This window comes from Mauremys mutica, chromosome 1 (genome assembly GCF_020497125.1).
Source record: "Mauremys mutica isolate MM-2020 ecotype Southern chromosome 1, ASM2049712v1, whole genome shotgun sequence".
Classification (NCBI taxonomy): Eukaryota; Metazoa; Chordata; order Testudines; family Geoemydidae; genus Mauremys; species Mauremys mutica.
Genome location: NC_059072.1, coordinates 52,283,107 through 52,300,794, shown reverse-complemented (window position 1 = coordinate 52,300,794; position 17,688 = coordinate 52,283,107). Strand labels below are relative to the sequence as shown.

Genomic DNA, 17,688 nt, shown 5'->3' with positions numbered 1-17,688 from the left:
AAAATCTATTTCAGCATATATCACTTGCTTCTCTTCATGCTAAAGGATTAAACAAGTGTGTGTGTGTGTGTGTGTTTGTGTGTGTAAAATTGAAATCTATTCCCTAGAAATGCTACCTTGGTGTAAAATTGAAATCTATTCCCTAGAAATGCTATCTTGGAGATACCTGAAGTTCCAGAAATACTGAACATAGAATTTATCATCATACTTTTCAGGTTGCATATTAAAAAGCTTGTAGCATAGTGCTCAGTGAGCACAAATTATTTGTGCAGTATCAACTGAGTATACCAAAGCAGAAAATATTTTTGGCTCCTTAATATACAGATGCTGAAACCCCAACTTCACGGCTTGCTACCCAACATACCCCAAATATACTGCAGTTTCATCATACAATTTACTTCACTGAAAGTGTCAACAATAGTCAGTCTCATAATAATGAAAAAAGATAACAGTCATTTTCACTCCTATTCTCATTTGAATCTCATAACCAGTAGGGTGATCAATTTCAAAACCTTATTAGTTCTGCTAGTGTGAACCATTCAGACCTCATTTCAATATCACTTTGCACTGCAAAACTATAGAGGCAGTTTTTGTAATGAACAATTTACAATTAATATTTATCCCAAAATATATTTGCCAGTTTTACATAACAGCAAACACAATCACTTCAAAGTTTAAAAATTAAAACATGGGTAATTATTGTTTACGTCTAACAAACAATGCTGTAATGTATGTGCCTGTACTAAATAGGCTTGACAAAGTGTAATTTTAATGAGACAAAAACAACAAATAGGGAATTCCAATACCTTTCCACTGTATTTTAAAACAAAAGGTAGCTAAACCACTATCAGTCTGTATATAATTCTATATTCCCCCTTTTCAAGTAATGGAGAAAATTTTAAAATATAACTGAATAAAATCTTTAAAGCAGTTGACTTTTTGTGGTGTACCATAGGCCACATCCTACTTTTCCAAGGAAAATCTTGCCAGAAGGTAAAGTCTCAGCATAACAGTACTTCAGTCAGTTTTGCAGCTGGAATAAATTGGCAAAACTCAGGTGACATAAATTATGTTGGTTTATACCAGCTGAGAATGCGATCCTTTGAGTTTGACCTTGTGGAATTTTTGCTTAATTTTCCCATCATGGAAAACAGAGGGACTCAGAGAGTCAAAAGAGGTTGTGGACTGCAAATCCAAGCAGAGAACAATGAGAAGGTTACTCACCCGGTGCAGTAACTGAGGTTCTTTGAGATGTTTAGCCCTGTGGGTGCTCCACTTTAGGTGACTGCATGCTCCTCCACTTGTAATCGGAGATTTGAAGTAGCATTGTATGGTTGAGTCGCACGTGCGCTGTCCCCGTCTCGAACCACCTCAGGCAGTTACATAATGCTGTGCAACCAACCCCTCTCCCTACCCCATGGTTCCTTCTCTACCACAAAGTATCTCGTGTGAAAACTCCAAAGTAGAGGGGAAGAGGGAGGATAGTGGAGCACTCACAGGGACAACCATATCGAAGAACCTCAGTTACTGCACAGGGTGAGTAACCTTCTCTTCTTCTTCGAGGAGTGTCCCTGTGGGTGTACCGCTTTAGGCGACTGTAGAGCCAGGGCCGGCTCCAGGCACTAGCCCAGCAAGCAGGTGCTTGGGACAGCCAATGGAGAGCGGCAGCACATCCGGCAATTCAGCGGTGGGTCCTTCACTCCCTGTCGGAGGGAAGGACCAGCCGCCTAATTGCTGCTGAAGACTGAAATGGCGGCGGTAGAGCTGATCGCGACTTTATTTTTTTTCCCTGCTTGGGGCGGCAAAAACCCTGGAGCCAGCCCTGTGTAGAGCAGTACCTCTCAGTGGAAAGGAGGGGCTTCAGAGTTGCAGTTGTGGTGGATAATAGTCTGAATAAAGCATCTGATGATGAATGCTGCTCTATGGCATAATGTTGTGTGAATGTATGGGCTGATGCCCAGATTGCTGCTTTGCAGATGTACATAAAGGGGACATTGTTAAAGAAGGCTATCAAAGCAGATAGTGATCTGGTGGAGTGTGTGTGAGTCCCTGGTGGGGGTTGTAAACATTGTTGGTGATAACAAAAGTGAATGCAGCCGGAGATCCATTTAAACAGACTCTGTTTAGATATGGCATATTCTTTGATCGTTCTGTGATCGAAAGGAATAATTTTGGTGACTTTCTGAAAATCTTTGTTCTCTTGATATAAAAGACTAACACCCTTTGGACATCTAGGGTGTAGAGTGCTGCTTCTTGTTTATTCCCATGGAGAGGAAACCACCATGATTTGTCTATTTTGGCACCATGTATTGAATCACCTCCATTTATGCAGGTATGTATGTTGCGTAGATGGTCTGCAACTGTTTAAAAGAATGCCCCTTACTTCCTCTGAACAGGTCATTTCGATTTCTCAGAGCCATGGAGTAGCCACTCCTTGAGGTGGAGTCTTGTCAGGTTTGAGTAGTGGACCTGGCCCACATCCTGAGAGAGGAGATGAGGTAGATGAGGAAGAGTGCTTGGTGTGCACATGGGCATCTTTAGGAGGTAAGGAAACCACATTTGCCAGGGCCACATGGTGGCTATCAAGATGACTCTGGAGTTGTCTGTTCTGATCTTGTGTATGACCCATGATAGAAGAGGGGTCGAAAGGAAGGCGTACATTAGGGGTCCATCCCATTTGATGAGAAAAGCATCGCCCAGAGAACGGTGTCCCAATCTTGCTATGGAGCAGATGTGTAGGCACTTGGCATTTTGGGTCATTGCAAAAAGGTCTATAGTTGGGAACCCCCACTGTTTGAATATGCTCTATAGTACTTTGGTGTTTATTTTCGATTCATGGTCCTGGAAAATTTTTCTGCTTAGTGCATCTGCGGTGGTGTTTTGGCATCCTGGTAGGTTGGAGGCTGAGATATCGATGTTGTGACTGATGCACCAATTCAATAGTAACATGGCTTTCATGCATAGGGAGTGTGACCATGCCCTCCCCCCTTGCTGGTTTATATAAGACATGCATGTGATGTTGTCTGAGCAAATCTTTATAGTTCTGTCCTTGATCATAGTTAGTTCCCTCTCCTGGTATTGACACCTCCTCATCAATTATTGGGAGTGGACTACATCCACCCTGATTGAATTGGCCCTCTCAGCACTGGTTCTCCACTTGTAAGGTAACTCCCTTCTCTTCATGTGTCAGTATAATAATGCCTGCATCTGTAATTTTCACTACATGCATCTGAAGAAGTGGGTTTTTAGTCACCTAAAGTGGCACACCCACCGAGACACTGCTTGAAGAAGTAGTAGTTTCCAGAATAAGCTGTTGCAGAGTCTGCCCTTTCGTGCTTATTTTATTTTATATTTTATAATTGGAGATATACCAATCTCCTAGAACTGGAAGGGACCATGAAAGGTCATTGAGTCCAGCCCCCTACCTTCACTAGCAGGACCAATTTTTGCCCCAGATCTCTAAGTGGCCCCCTCAAGGATTGAACTCACAACCCTGGGTTTAGCAGGCCAATGCTCAAACCACTGAGCTATCCCTCCCCCCCATCATCCCTGCTCTCCTGGCCCATCATCCACCTGGCAGTATGACCCCTTTAGGAGCTATGGTGCCATTAGAGCTTCACATGCCTACACTCTATAAAGAGTCAAGTGAGAAAAAGTGCAGAAGGAGCATTAATGCTGTCCAAAAAGGAGTAACAAGCAGGAGGATTTACTTATGTATAGTGCTCATTTTGTTCCATCCCTTTGTATCCCTTTGATTTGTAAAAATACCAAAGGTCTGAACCTGCACCATTAGAGTTAATGGGAGTTTTGCCTTGGATACATTGGGAGCAGGAGCAGGCCTTAAACACAACTAAATCCCAGAATTTCAAGCTTGTCTCCAATCAGGTACAGACAGTACCCTAAAACTTGCATTTATCAACTTTAAGGAGAATGAATGGTTTTGTGATTAATGCACTGGGATAAGGAAGCAAGAGATCAGGGTTCAACAACAGCTGTGCCACAGGCTTTCTGTATGACCTCAGGCACGTGACACAATCTCTCTGTACTTGAGTTCTCCATCTATCAAACTACTTCTACTTCCTTTCTCCTATGCTTTGTCTTTCTTTTCTATTTAGATGCTGCAATGAAATTCATGCAGGTAAAGCTTCTGTGCTCACATAGAGCCCCATTGACTTCAATGGGACTGTTCATATGCTTAAAGTTAAGCATATGTCTGAGTGTTCACAGATTTGAGTCTTTATACTCTAAGCTTTTCAGGGCCATGGCTGATTTTTATTCTGTACCTGTACAGTGCACAGCACAATGGAGCCCTGATCTTGGCTGAGGGGTCTAAGCACTACTGTAATAATAATAAATGATGACAACCTTGATCATTAATACAGTCACTTCAATATTTGTGATAATCCCCCCACCCCATTTCAATTATCAATTCTTAGGTAAAGGAAATACTTTATCTGAAAAGATAAAGAACTTCTGAAAAACCAGGCCATCTTTTATTTAGGTGCCTAAATAAGGCTATTGAAATCTAGCTTTAGGCACCTAGGCTTGAAAATTTTTGTCTGTTGCAGAGATTATAATAAATGAAATATAAATTGTGAAATGAAAATAAATAGATTAATATGGTTATTAACTATTAAATAACTAGTTTTCAAACATTCATGCATTTTACTGACTTGCTACTTATCTTTTTTTTTTCTTTCGTAAAGAAAATCTTTTTGAGCCTCCCATTGAGATTATTAGTCTTGTGTGTTGTTTCTAAACCCTGACATCTTGGCACTACATCAAGTTCATTGAAGAACGGATTTTTTTTTAAAGCAAAAGCTCTACAAATGACTGCTTGCCCAGGTTTTCTCAAAGAGATCGTGACAAAACTTCTATACCTGTCTAACTCTCTAACAAAGAAAGTACTACACCAAAAATGGTTAATGTATCTGAAAACCAATACCAGACCAGGTGTGACTGGTATTTCCCCCCCCCACACACCTCCCAATAAGAAATCAATTATATGCTTTTGGGGACAGATTCTGGTCTCTGCCCTGCCACACCACACCAGAAAAGAGAACCACAGTGCCCTGTGATATAGCTATTCTGTTCTGCATGGCAACCCATAAGTAGCTGTAGGGAAACTGCTGTAAGTTGTATGCCCCAGGGCTGCTGTAATTTACAGCAGGGATTGCATTAGCCCCTAGTACAGCCAGAGTCTGGGTGGCCAAAGCCACTTTTTTGCCCCCTCGCCTCCTGAATCACACTTTGTGGTGTTCTTGTCCTTTGGTAGTTTCTGACAGGGAAATATGAGCTTATGGATTTTTTTTAAATTAACTGCAATATCTTTCTCCAGATTCCATGCAATATTTACAAACACATTGGCAGTGTGATACTATACACCATTGTTGCTAACAATATTTTATTGAATATTTGAGAGAAATGTTTGAAGAGAAAGAATTATGTCATTACTGCATCCACATACTGGTGTATACTGTGCAAAGAACAGTGCAGTGCTTTAGCCATATGATTTCCATACAAAGTCAGCAGGAATGCTATGCCTAAAAGTCTACATATCTTTTAAAAAGTTTTCTCCCACATCATCATTAATGACAATAGTAGATTAGAATTATTTTTGTAGACCACAGTTCATAACTTTGTAATCTTAAAAGAGATGCAGTCATTGAGTTCAGTGAACTGCTTTAAATGTAAACGTCTCTCTCTCTCTCCTTGTTGCAGGATCAACTGTGAGGCAGATGCCATTTGTGTTTCAGTGCTGATACAGAATGCTACCAAGTCAGTCACTTTGTGTTCTCTCTTCCACAGAAACTTTATATTTGTTCTTTGTTTGCGCTCCTAGTTCTACTCTGAATAGCAACTCTGTAAAATTAGTGTTGTTGGGGTATCATGTTTATTGTCTCTCAGTGGTTTCTATCTCAAACATTCTCATTTCACAAACAAGAGGATGTTTTACTAGAAGCCAAGCCTACACATTCTATATGAGGCGAGATTTACAAAAATCAAGTCCAAAGCAATCACATTGTGACGTTGCACCCCATAAGGCTTTATGGAAATATGCTTATGAATGTATATATGACATAGCTAGAATATGTTTTATGTTACATATGCCATGTAACACATCTATGTAAAGATTATGATCTCTTGAATCTAATCATCCTATTTGTATGCATGTGTCATTTTTGTGTTCGAAGTTATGAATATTGGCTGTGTACTTGCTTGATTTCTAAGTAGCCTTAGTAAAGCATTTGGTCAGTTTTTTGAGAAAGGAATGTGCAAATTAAGTGCCCAATCAAGAAACACTTAACAGACAATGGATCTTGGAAGGCTCCAATCTACAAAAGAAGTCTCCTTGAGGACATTCAAGGTAGCATATGAACCATGACTGCAACCTGTAAGTTCTGAGTCATGCATGGACATGTGACTTGCCCATGTGTCTCCAAAACTCCACTTTGTACCTGGGATTCTACACAGGGGGAGGGAGGAGTGTCCACCCACAAAAGAAAGTCTATTTCTGAGAGACCTGGGAGACCCCTCCATTTTGTCTTCAGCTGGCGCAAGAGATAGCCTCTCCACCCCCAAGGATACCTGAAAGAAACTGGAACAAAGGACAGTAACTACAGGGGGTGTGAGTGATTGCTGGACCCAGACTAGAAGGAGACTAGTCTGTAAAAGGAAGCTTACTGGAACACCTCTGAGGGTGAGGTTTTATCTGTATTCAGTTTTCTTACTGTATTAGACATAGACATGTGGGTTTTATTTTATTTTCCTTGGTAATTCACTTTGTTCTATCTGTTACTACTTGGAACCACTTAAATCCTACTTTCTGTATTTAATAAAATCACTTTTTACTTATTAATTAACCCAGAATATGTATTAATATCTGGAGGGGCAAACAGCTGTGCATCTCTCTCTATCAGTGTTATAGAGGGTGAACAATTTATGAATTTACCCTGTATAAGCTTTATACAGGGTAAAATGGATTTATTTGGGCTTTGGACCCCATTGGGAGTTGAGCATCTGAGTGTTAAAGACAGGAACACTTCTTAAGTTGCTTTCAGTTAAGCCTACAGCTGTTAGGGGATGTGGTTCAGACCTGGGTCTGAGTTTGCAGTAGGCTAGCGGGTCTGGCTCAAACCAGGCAGGGCACTGAAGTCCCAAGCTGCCAGGGCAGGAAAGCGGGGCAGATGCAGTCTTGGCACATCAGTTGGCAGTTCCCAAAGGGGTTTTTGTGATCCAACCCATCACACATATCTCTTCTGAATCCTTCACAATAGAGCTGAGTAAATCAAAATTTTGGAAGGTCAAGCTTTGTTGACTGAGTTTGGTTTCTGAGCCAAGAGGCCAACTGATCGTTTGAAGCTAACTGTACACACAGGAAAACTAAACAAACTCTCACAAGCATTGACAGAATATTTCTCCAGCTTACTGATACTGTACCAATACATATTCATATCATTTTCATTTATAGAAATGTATGGAAATCACATTGAAATCAATGGAAATTCCATGCTAGGGGGCTTTCAGGATTGTCTCAGTGCTGAAGATTCATGACCAACTATTATAACTTAAGTCTGTCTGAAGTTTATATTGACTTGACAGATCCCATCAGTACCTACAAATTAATGTTGACAAGCATATTGCATAAGCCTTAACTGGGATGTTTCCTAAAGTTCCAAATTAAAACTATGGTGAACTACAGGTAGAAGACAAAGCGGTTACACCACAAACTTTTAATTTAAGGTGAAATTTCACTATAAATATATATTACAAACACAAAAATCCCTAAATTAATAGAACATTATTAAGGTTGCAGTGTCAAGCACTCAAAGGTTAGGAAGTGCCAGAATTAAGGTTGTCCAAGCCATCTTATTAATGTTCTTTAACATAGTGTGTGTGAGACTGAGAGAAAAATTCTTAAATTTTTTTTAAAGCAAACAAAATAAAAACAGAAAATCCACCATGTGGCATTATACTGATACCTACATGAGTCATAAGCAGGCTTGGAACTTGTAGGTCCATCACAGAGACCTCTGCCACTCAGGACCGCCCAGAGGATTCAGGGGGCCTGGGGCAAAGCAATTTCGGGGGCCCCTTCCATTAAAAAAATTGCAATACTATATTCTTGTGGGGGTCCCTCCGGGGCCCAGGCAAATTGCCCCACTTGCTCCCCACCATGGGCAGCCCTGGGAAAAATAAACCTTCCGCATCTCAGCACAAACTCAGTTTTGAGAAAACTTCTTTACAAGGTATCACTGGGTCTCAGAATCAGCTAGTGCTAAAAGGCACTAAAGCTCATTAAAACGGTTGGACAAATATTTTCCGTCAAAACTTTTTTTTGATCGAAAACTAGGGGTTTTTAAAAAGCTGAAAAAAAATCACAGACAATGTCTGCTTTCCTTCAAAATTTGTTGTGATTTTTTTAATTGAAAAGCTGAAATTAGTCTGCCAAAACCTGAATATGATTTGGGGTTTCAGAAGTGTGTGGCCAAATATTTGCTGCTTGTTGTGTTTGATTGTTTAAAGAAACAATAAAAAATTCTGCTGAAAAAAAATCCAAAACTTTTGAACCACCTCAGCTTTTAACCAAATGCCTGAGCCCAGCCAGTCAGAGATTTTTCCAGGTTTCTGATACTCTGCTGGCTTCCTTGACTCATATCTGTCTCTATAACTTTGGGTTCATTTAGGTTAGAACATAAGAACAGCCATACTGGGTCAAACCAACGGTCCATCCAGCCCAGTATCCTGTCTACTGACAATGGCAATGCCAAGTGCCCCAGAGGGAGTGAACCTAACAGGTAATAATCAAGTGATCTCTCCCCTGCCATCCATCTCCACCCTCTGACAAACAGAGGCTAGGGACACCATTCGTTACTCATCCTGGCTAACAGCCATTAATGGACTTAACCTCCATGCATTTATCTGTTTCCTAGAGACTGGCTCCATGGGGTCCCTCACAAACTGGAGACGGTTACTGTGGGTTTGTCTTTAGTATAGACTATGTACATACTCCACGAACTGAGCATTTGAGCTTGTTCCAGAATCTGGGATGAGCCTATGTTGTGAAAACTGACATGCTTAAAATAGCACATGCATGTGAATGGATACAGGGTGTTAACATTAAATTAACCCAAGGGTTCTCAAACTGGGGGTCAGGACCCCTCAGGGGGTCACAAGGTTATTACTGGGAGTTGCGAGCTGTCAGCTTCCACCTCAAACCCCGCTTTGCCTCCAGCATTTATAATAGTGTTAAATATATAAAAAAGTGTTTTCAATTTATATGGGAGGGAGGGGGTCACAGTCAGAGGTTTGCTATGTGAAAGAGGTCACCAGGACAAAAGTTTGAGAACCCCTGAATTAACCCCTCTGAAGCCTCAGGGAATGCAGGGGAGGGTCTCCCTTGGTAGGGTTGGGAAGGAGGTAGGTGGTGTAGGATATTGCTCTTCTCATGCGATCCCTCCCGCAGTGGCTAATTTTAAATGAAGCTACCCTCCCCTGACATGAATCTCTCTATGGCACTGAAATTAAATATAGACTATAATTTAGCATTTGAGAAGTGAAAGGGATGGTAGCCCTAATGGAAAAGCTAACAGCTTGGCTCTTCTGCAAAGCCTCAAACTGCTGAATGAGCTTTAGGGTAGGGAAGGCTGTGCCTCCCAAACAGCCTGGCCCTGCCCCCTATCTGACCCCCCCCCACTTCCTGCCCCCCAACTGCCCACCCCCCTCAGAATCCCCGACCCATCCTGCTCCTTGTCCCCTCACCGTCCGCCAGAAACCCCCCACCACCACCCCCAGACCCCATCCCTGCTCCCTGTCCCGACTGCCCCGACCCCTATCCACCCCCCTGCTGAGTCCTGACAGACTCCTGGAATGCCCACAAGCCAACCCCCCTCCGTTCCCTGTCCCCTGACCGCCCCTCCCCCAACCTCTGCCCCCTCCCTGTGCCCTGACTGTTCCTGGGACTCCCTGCCACTTAGCTAACCCCCTGGCCCCGGCCCCTTACCCATGGCTCCCCCCTCACCCGAAGCCTCAGCACGTCATATCCAGAAGCTTCCCTCAACAGCTGCAGCGTGCCTCCGGCGGGGCTCCTGAGCTCTGCCCCGCTCAGAGCCTTGTGGTAAGGGGGTGGGTCTGTGAGCTCCAGCAGGGCCTGAGTTCCCTCCGCTCGGCCCGGAGCTCGCAGCCCCGCCCCCTTATCACGTGGCTCTGAGCGGGACGGAGCTCAGGCCCCGCCGGAGTCACGCTGCGCCGCTGTTCAGGGACGCTGCTGGATGCGCTGAGGTTCCAGGAGTGGGGCGGAGGCGGGGTTGGGCCGGGGCTAGGGTGGGAGCCTCATCCGTTCTCTTGGGGGCCCTTGCAGAGCCCGGGGCCTGGGGCAAATTGCCCCACTTGCCCCCCCCTCTGTGCGGCCCTGCTGCCACTTGAGCTAATGGAGTAACTGATAGCGATAGTAGGTTGTCATCCTATCTGTGGACAGGAACTAGAGGGGGATGGGACACTTTGCCAATGAGTTTCTCAGATATTTGCTGATAGAAGGAAAGGTGAGACTCAGCATTCTTGGGTTTTATTCTAGGCTCTGGAGGGGAGTGTGTTCTAGTGGACTCAGTCTATTCTGCCCGATAGCCTCCATCCTCTCTTTGTCCCAGTCCTCTCTCTTCCTCATTCCTGATTCCTTGTCCCAGCCTCATTCTTCTCACCTAGCCGTCCCAGTCTCACCTAGTGACTCTTCTTCCAATCTCAGTCCCCCTCATATCCTTCCCTAGCTCCCAGTCCCCTTTGCACCCCCAGTCACAGTCCCCTCCACCATAACCCCCAGCTTCCCTCTTTCCTCCACCAACCTCCAGTCACAGTCTCACTCTCACCACAAGCTTTGTCCCAATCTACTTCCCCCAGTAGGTCCACATCTTGTCACCTCTGAATTCAAATCAGGGAGCTTCCTCCTCCATGATGCCTGATGCCAGTAGGGAGGTCACTGAGAGCACAGGAGAGAATCTCTGTACTCTCACTTCAGGTGCCTGGACCTAGCTAAGCCCCTATCAGCACAGTTCTGCAATTGAAGGGAAAATCCAGCCCTGAGCATGTAGATACCCAGCGTGTAAAATTTCAGCACATATGGCTTATAACAGGAGGTGTCAAGGAACCTTAATAGGTGGTACTACCATCTGCCTCTCCCACCCCATAATTAGTGCTAGAGATACAATCTCTAAGAGACGCAGTCACTTCTCACACAACCACCCAAAGCTTCTGTTATTTACACTTAGTCTGAAGATAGATGGATAAAGGGAGAAGCAACAGCAAGAAACACTTGAAAAATACATTGATCTTGTGTTGAAATATTCAGGATTCTGAACATTGACCTCTACTAATCTAATGATAACCCTGGATGCAAGTTTGTTTGTTTTTAATAAAGCCTTCCTCTGGTGGGGGCAGAGGGTCCATTTCCAGTCTATCACTAGAGCTAAATATCAAACTATGGTCTAAGACAAGTAGACTCATAACATCAGATTATGGCAATGGCTATAAAAAACCAGTACAGTATGTTATTAAATAGCCATCGTTTTAAGTTTTACTAGTAAAAACACAATTTTGGTACAGTTTTTCTTCTCATAAAACTTCATTATTTCTGGGACTGTACATAGCACGACTCAACCATCTGTGATAGATTACTATAGATTTTTGTATCTTCAGTAGCGCATTTAAGATAAATTGGTTTTAAAATGTTTAATTTCTAGTGATTCAATGTGTTTCCTAATACCCGCACTTATTTTTAATAAATTAGATAATATTGATTTTTTGTAACGTAGCCCCTCTCTTGGAAGAATTATCATTTAAATAGTCTACAATGGTTTTTTTTTTATGATTTCCTTTCTACAGAGTGAATTCTGCTGTGAATTCATGGAAGACAAATAAAGTCTCATCTACGGGATGTGTGCTGTGTGAGATTTGCACACTGTCCAGCAGTGCTATTAGTGCTGACCTATAACATCTCTCTAGGGCTGAAAGGTGATTTTCTGCCTGTTCTTTGAAATCTCCCAACGAAGAATTGCTGCTAACTGCTGAAAGTCAAATTGTCTGTGATGGGATGGTGATGTGGACTATACTACGCTGGGAATTTAAAAGACACCACCTAACTCACTTCATTGGGACTGCCAGCTAGACTGGAACCAAGGTCTCAGAAGTGAAATGCCAGGATTTTTTATTCACTGAGTTCGCAGTATTTTCAGTCCCCAACAGAAGGTTTTAAAGGATGAAAAAATGTGTAGTCTATTATTTGACTACATAGAAAATCTACAAAACAAAGCCCCAGTGGTCCCAGTGCTGGTCTTTCCTTTGTTGTGGTCTGCCAAAATTACAACTGAACCCTGTATATTTTAAAGTGTATGAATTTATTATTTTATATTTACTCTTAGCTTTTACACATGAAGAAAGCAAAACTAGCCGTTTTATGCAGCAGAGGACATAATAAATGAATATTTAAAAAAACAACTGTAAAGAAACCTTTTCTATAGTAGTAATGGCTTTGTCTAAATATTACTTTCATTGTCTGCAGCACTCAATACAAGACATAATAAAAAGCTAGCTACATTTGTTTTGGTTAATGGCATGAAATACACAGCATTTATGACAACATATTCTGAAAGCTAGGTCAACATACTTCTGTATAATCTATTCAGAACAAGCTAGATACAAATATGTTGCTGTTCCATGACAGTTATTTTAAAGGCAGATAGCTTTTTAGATAATATCATATTTAAAAGAAGCAGGATGCTGTATTTCTTGACACTGGTAACATAATCCAGCATTTATGTCAATTTGTATTACGTTGTGTTTGTTGTATCTGATAACAGTGTGATTTAAGACCTCAGCTAAGCATTTTTCTTCACTTCTATTGTGTGTGTAACATTTCTCACAGCATTATTCTGAGTTTGCTATTTCCCTTTCCCATGTTAACACTAAAACCACATTAAATCTTGCACTCCCCATTATTCAAATATGCAGCAGTGATACCCTTCATTAAGGGTAGGTTGGGATTAGAGCAGTGCATATAATTGATTTTTTATCAATTTGCAGGCAATCAGGAAAAAAAAGTATTGAATTTTTTTTCAGCAAATTTAAAAAAAACATTTTGTGTTGAACAAAATTCACCCAAACTAAATGTTTTGTTTCAATTCTGAGCTTTTAAATCATTTAAAAACATTAAAAATCAAATTGAAGAAAACTTTAAAACAAAGTCATTTTGAATCAAAATCTTGAAATTTTTTGTTTTTAAAAAGTGTAAATGAAAGTTTAGATTTTTTTCAATAGGTATTTTTAAGGGTACTTTTCAACTGAAACAATTCAGTGAATTCAACATGAATTCACGAAATGTTTTGGTTGACCTGAATCTACATTTTTCTCCAAAAACTGTTCTGGTAGAAAAATTTTGCTCACCTCTAATTAGGATCGCTATTTGTTCAGTTCCAGAGATTATTAAACTATTGGAAATTTAGGTAGGGGGTCTGATACTTATAAAAAGAGGAAAAAAGCTGGGCAGGACTTAACAGTAGCTGTTCTTCCTTGAAAATCACTCTGCGCCTTCACATTCGTGGGATATGGCGGCTTTGTTGTCGAGCTGCAAAACAGCTTTGAAAAGTCGTGTCTGCTGGGGAGTGCACAAGGGTGAAATAATTGCCTTGCTCTCTGTAAGAAAGTGCACCTCCCAACCACCTCAGTTCCTTCTCTGAAATCACAGGGTCCTGATGTTATATAGAACACCAACATAGAAAGGAAGGTGAGTGAGTAGCGTGAACACTTACTGGAAATAACCTCTTTCTTCTTATAGGGCCTTCCCCCTTGTGGGAAATTGATTAAAGTGAACTTCCAATCGCGATGATGTCTGCTAGAAGGGTGCATGAGCTTAGTACTTCAAGGTAACTCTATTCTGTCTGTGGTCCACAAGGACAAGTCACCATCTCGGCTTCATGCCTACTGTGGTCTTAGATTTCCACCTATCTCAATGCAGAGCTCTCACTCTCACCAAAAGAAGCATGTCATCAGTACCCTAGATGCAAATAAAGTGCTCTGTTTTTCCATGGAAAAGACCAAGTCCTTTAGAAAATCTAACAGGTTATTCAGAGCATATGAGGAGAGATTCCTGGGAGAACCCATTGCCAAACAGACTTCCATCCTGGATTGGGAGATGTACAGAACATTGTTACATCTTAGCTAGGAAACCAGTACTTCCTGGTTTAAAATCCCCACTCCATGAGAGCCACTGATCAGTGGCCTGCCTTAGGCATGTTCCCTTGGTGAAAGTGTCCAAAGTAGCAGCGTGGAATTCAGTGCACACTTTCACCAGGCATTACTCTTTGAGAGAGTGGTGCTACAGTCCATATTTTGCTAAGAACTCCTTGCCCATCATCCACCCAGTGGAACACTGCTTGCTAATGTGCCACTAGTTCCAATCCCTGGCAAAGCCTCTCTCATCACTGCCACTACTGAAATAACAAACCAATTAATTCAGTCATCCAACACCAATTTTTTTCTGGCACTTCCTACAGTACAAACCATTTAATTCTGTCTCCCAACATTATTTCTGCCCTCACCAACAAGCAACTGATACAGACAAGATCCCCACACAATGCAGATCCTAACTACAACTGATACTGGCCACCCCATGCAGAACCCCCCATACACACTCACACATACCTGTTACAAAACTGTTCACATTTGACAGACTGCACACACACTACAGACCCTCCTCATACCCAAAGCTCCACATAAATCCACACACACGCCCTCACACAGACTTCCAGCCACAATCAATATACACACTTACACAAGCCTCCTCAACTGATATTACACCACCACACACAATTAATACAAACACAGCTTCCTCCCCCACATCCCACAATTGACTTACTGCCCAAAGACCCCCTCAACAATTGATACACACACAACTGGTCTCCTCAAACTGATATGCACCCCTCAGGCTGAGTGAGGAGTTGAGAAGGCAGGAGCTGCCATTCTGTAGCATACTCATTGCTGGCACAACTCCAGTGCTGTGATTTCAAGAAGAAAAGGAGAGAGAGCACTGGGTTGTTCCATGTGTTGAGGGAACAACTGTCCTTCAGCACATGGAGCGGCTCTGATTAATCAGTGAAGTGACAGGCGTGGGAAACAATGAAAGTGCCAGTGTGGCGTCTGGGCACAAACTATCTGTTTCCAAGCCCTGGAATTAGGAGTGGAGCAGCTTGCACACTAGACCTCTAGGACAATAACAAGTTTTGTCCCTACCAAAAGAGTGTATGACAGCACGTCGACCATAACTCATAAACTACTTTAAAAGATGGTTCAAAGTACAGGTAAACCTGAAGAGCAGCAAAATTCTTCCTAGCTAGAGTAGGGGTAATTTTTCTGTTACCTGAAGTGCTTGAGACTTCCAAACATTTTCATTGCAATTATTCAATGAACTAAGAAGAGGTTGAATTTAGTTCTCATGAATATATTTTCTTCATATTCCAATTTATGTTTTGTTTAACTCATAATATCATTTTATGCTGGCCAGGTAATTTGATGCAACATATTAATAAACATAGTATATTGGGTTGATACAATACTAACTTTATTTTGCTTCTGAAAAACACGTGTCTTCAAATTCATCAACTGGAAAGGAAAATGTCTGATTGTGTTTTTGTCACATATCTTAGGTCACCAAATTTGCTGTAAATTGCTGTTGGTTTACCTGTTTTAGTCACATATCTCCTTTTAACACCATAACAGAAAATAATCAATAAAAGAACTCAAATTTTAGAGAAAAAATTGTCACATATAAACCTGTATTTATATTCTGTATGTATTTCTAGGGAAAAAGTTGTACATTTTCCAAAGATCTCTTCCAATGGTACAAAATGTGTATAGGTAAGTTATAAAATGTAAGTATGTTTCTGAGTATGGTTCTAACCAGAAATTAACCAAAATAGTTCAAGAATCATTCAATATTGGAAGGCACTTGAGATTTGTGTATATTTATCATCATGGGTGGGATTTTTCAAAAGTATCTCTGGGAACTGGATGACTAATTTCCTTAGATGTTTCTGAAACTCTCTCCCCACCACACACGTACTCAAGAACCACATTGTAAAATGTTAATATTATAAAATAATAAGTAGGATCATTTGGAATTGATTTATTTTGCTATCCATTTTCAACAACATTCCTATGGAAATGAATGAGGAACCACAAAACTGGTTGTTAATCTTTCCCTTTTAGCTACAACACTTAGGCAAATATATTGCCAAATGGCACAGAAAGAAGCCATTGCATGAAGACAGATTGCCATAGAAGATGTCACTCAGGGCTGCTGTTTCACATAGCCTTCCAAGTATTATAGGTTTTGGGCATGTAAGCAAATGTTCAGACTTGGGAAGACATATGTTGCTGTTGTTAATTTTGTAACTTTTTGTTATGCAAGGTTTGAGTATAGGCAATGGTCCCTGGAGAGTGAGCTATATGAGCAGCATCAGACTTTTCTGTCCACCTTGATCTCAAAGTAGAATCAATTCTTGAAGCAAATTGTTCCCTGGGAACTGGACATTGGTTTTGGGCTGACCGTCTAGATTTCTCCTCCAATGAGAAGCCAGTTTGCAAGTCCTCGTGCATCTGAGAATGCTTTGCAGAAGGGCAATGCTGGTGCCAGAAAGGGTAACAACATTATGCATGCTAATCAAGACAGAGGTGCAAATACTTAGATTTGTGTCAATAACTGCATCTATACAAAGGGGTGTTGGGTTTCAGCCCTTTGGAAATTTACCCTTTATTATCTATTATATATTTAGAATACCAGTACACTGAGCTAACTATACTAATAATAAAAATAACTATCAGTGTACTTAAGGGTCTCTCTGAAGTTCTAAATATATTGAACAAAGTTCTCTGCTGGCATTAACTTCACTGAAGTTAATGGAATTAATGTCAGCACAGAATTTGTCCGGTTGCAAATGTATGCATTTACCATACCCATAGATCTGTTGTGAGTCATTGTGGCCCTTGTGACAAAATGGGTGTGTCAATGGCCAGGTGGGCTTAAGGTTCAAATAAATAAGAACATATGAACAGCCATACTGGGTCAGACCAAAAGTCCATCTAGCCCAGTATCCTGTCTTCTGACAGTAGCCAATGCCAAGTGCTTCAGAGGGAATGAACAGAACAGGTAATCATCAATTGAACCATCCCCTGTTGCCCATTTCCAGCTTCTGGCAATCAGAGGCTAGGGACACCATCCCTGTCCATCCTGGCCAACAGCCATTGATGGCCCTATCTTCAAGAATTAATTTAATTCTTTTTTGAACTGTGATATAGTCGTGGCCTTCACAACATCTTCTAGGAAAGAGTTTCATAGGTTGACTGTGTGTTGTGTGAAGAAATACTTCCTCTTGTTTGTTTTAAACCTTCTGCATATTAATTTCATTTGGTGACTTCTAGTTCTTGTGTTATGAGAAGGAGTAAATAACACTTCCCTATTTACTTTCTCCATTTAGGCAGGGGTGGCTCTAGGGATTTTGCCGCCCCAAGCATGGCAGGCGGGCTATCACCCTCGTGGCACCTGCAGAGCGCCCCCTGCGGCTTGCCGCCCCAAGCACGCACTTGGCGTGCTGGGGCCTGGAGCCGCCCCTGCATTTAGGTCTATAAAATCATGACTGGTGTGAA

The 17,688-nt window shown here is 41.6% G+C and overlaps 1 protein-coding gene across 6 annotated transcripts in view; it reads right to left on the bottom strand.

The window, feature by feature from the left end:
* IMMP2L (inner mitochondrial membrane peptidase subunit 2) overlaps positions 1–17,688 on the bottom strand; it is an 861,474-nt gene that overhangs the window by 239,684 nt on the left and 604,102 nt on the right. The window contains exon 5 of one of the 6 annotated variants that reach the window (XM_044992988.1): positions 16,291–16,668. The exons of the other annotated variants lie outside the window; for them this stretch is intronic. Within the exon in view, the coding sequence (XP_044848923.1) occupies positions 16,527–16,668 (142 nt within the window). The 3' untranslated portion in view covers positions 16,291–16,526. Of the gene's footprint in view, positions 1–16,290; positions 16,669–17,688 lie in introns of those variants that run through there. 6 annotated transcript variants of the gene reach the window in all.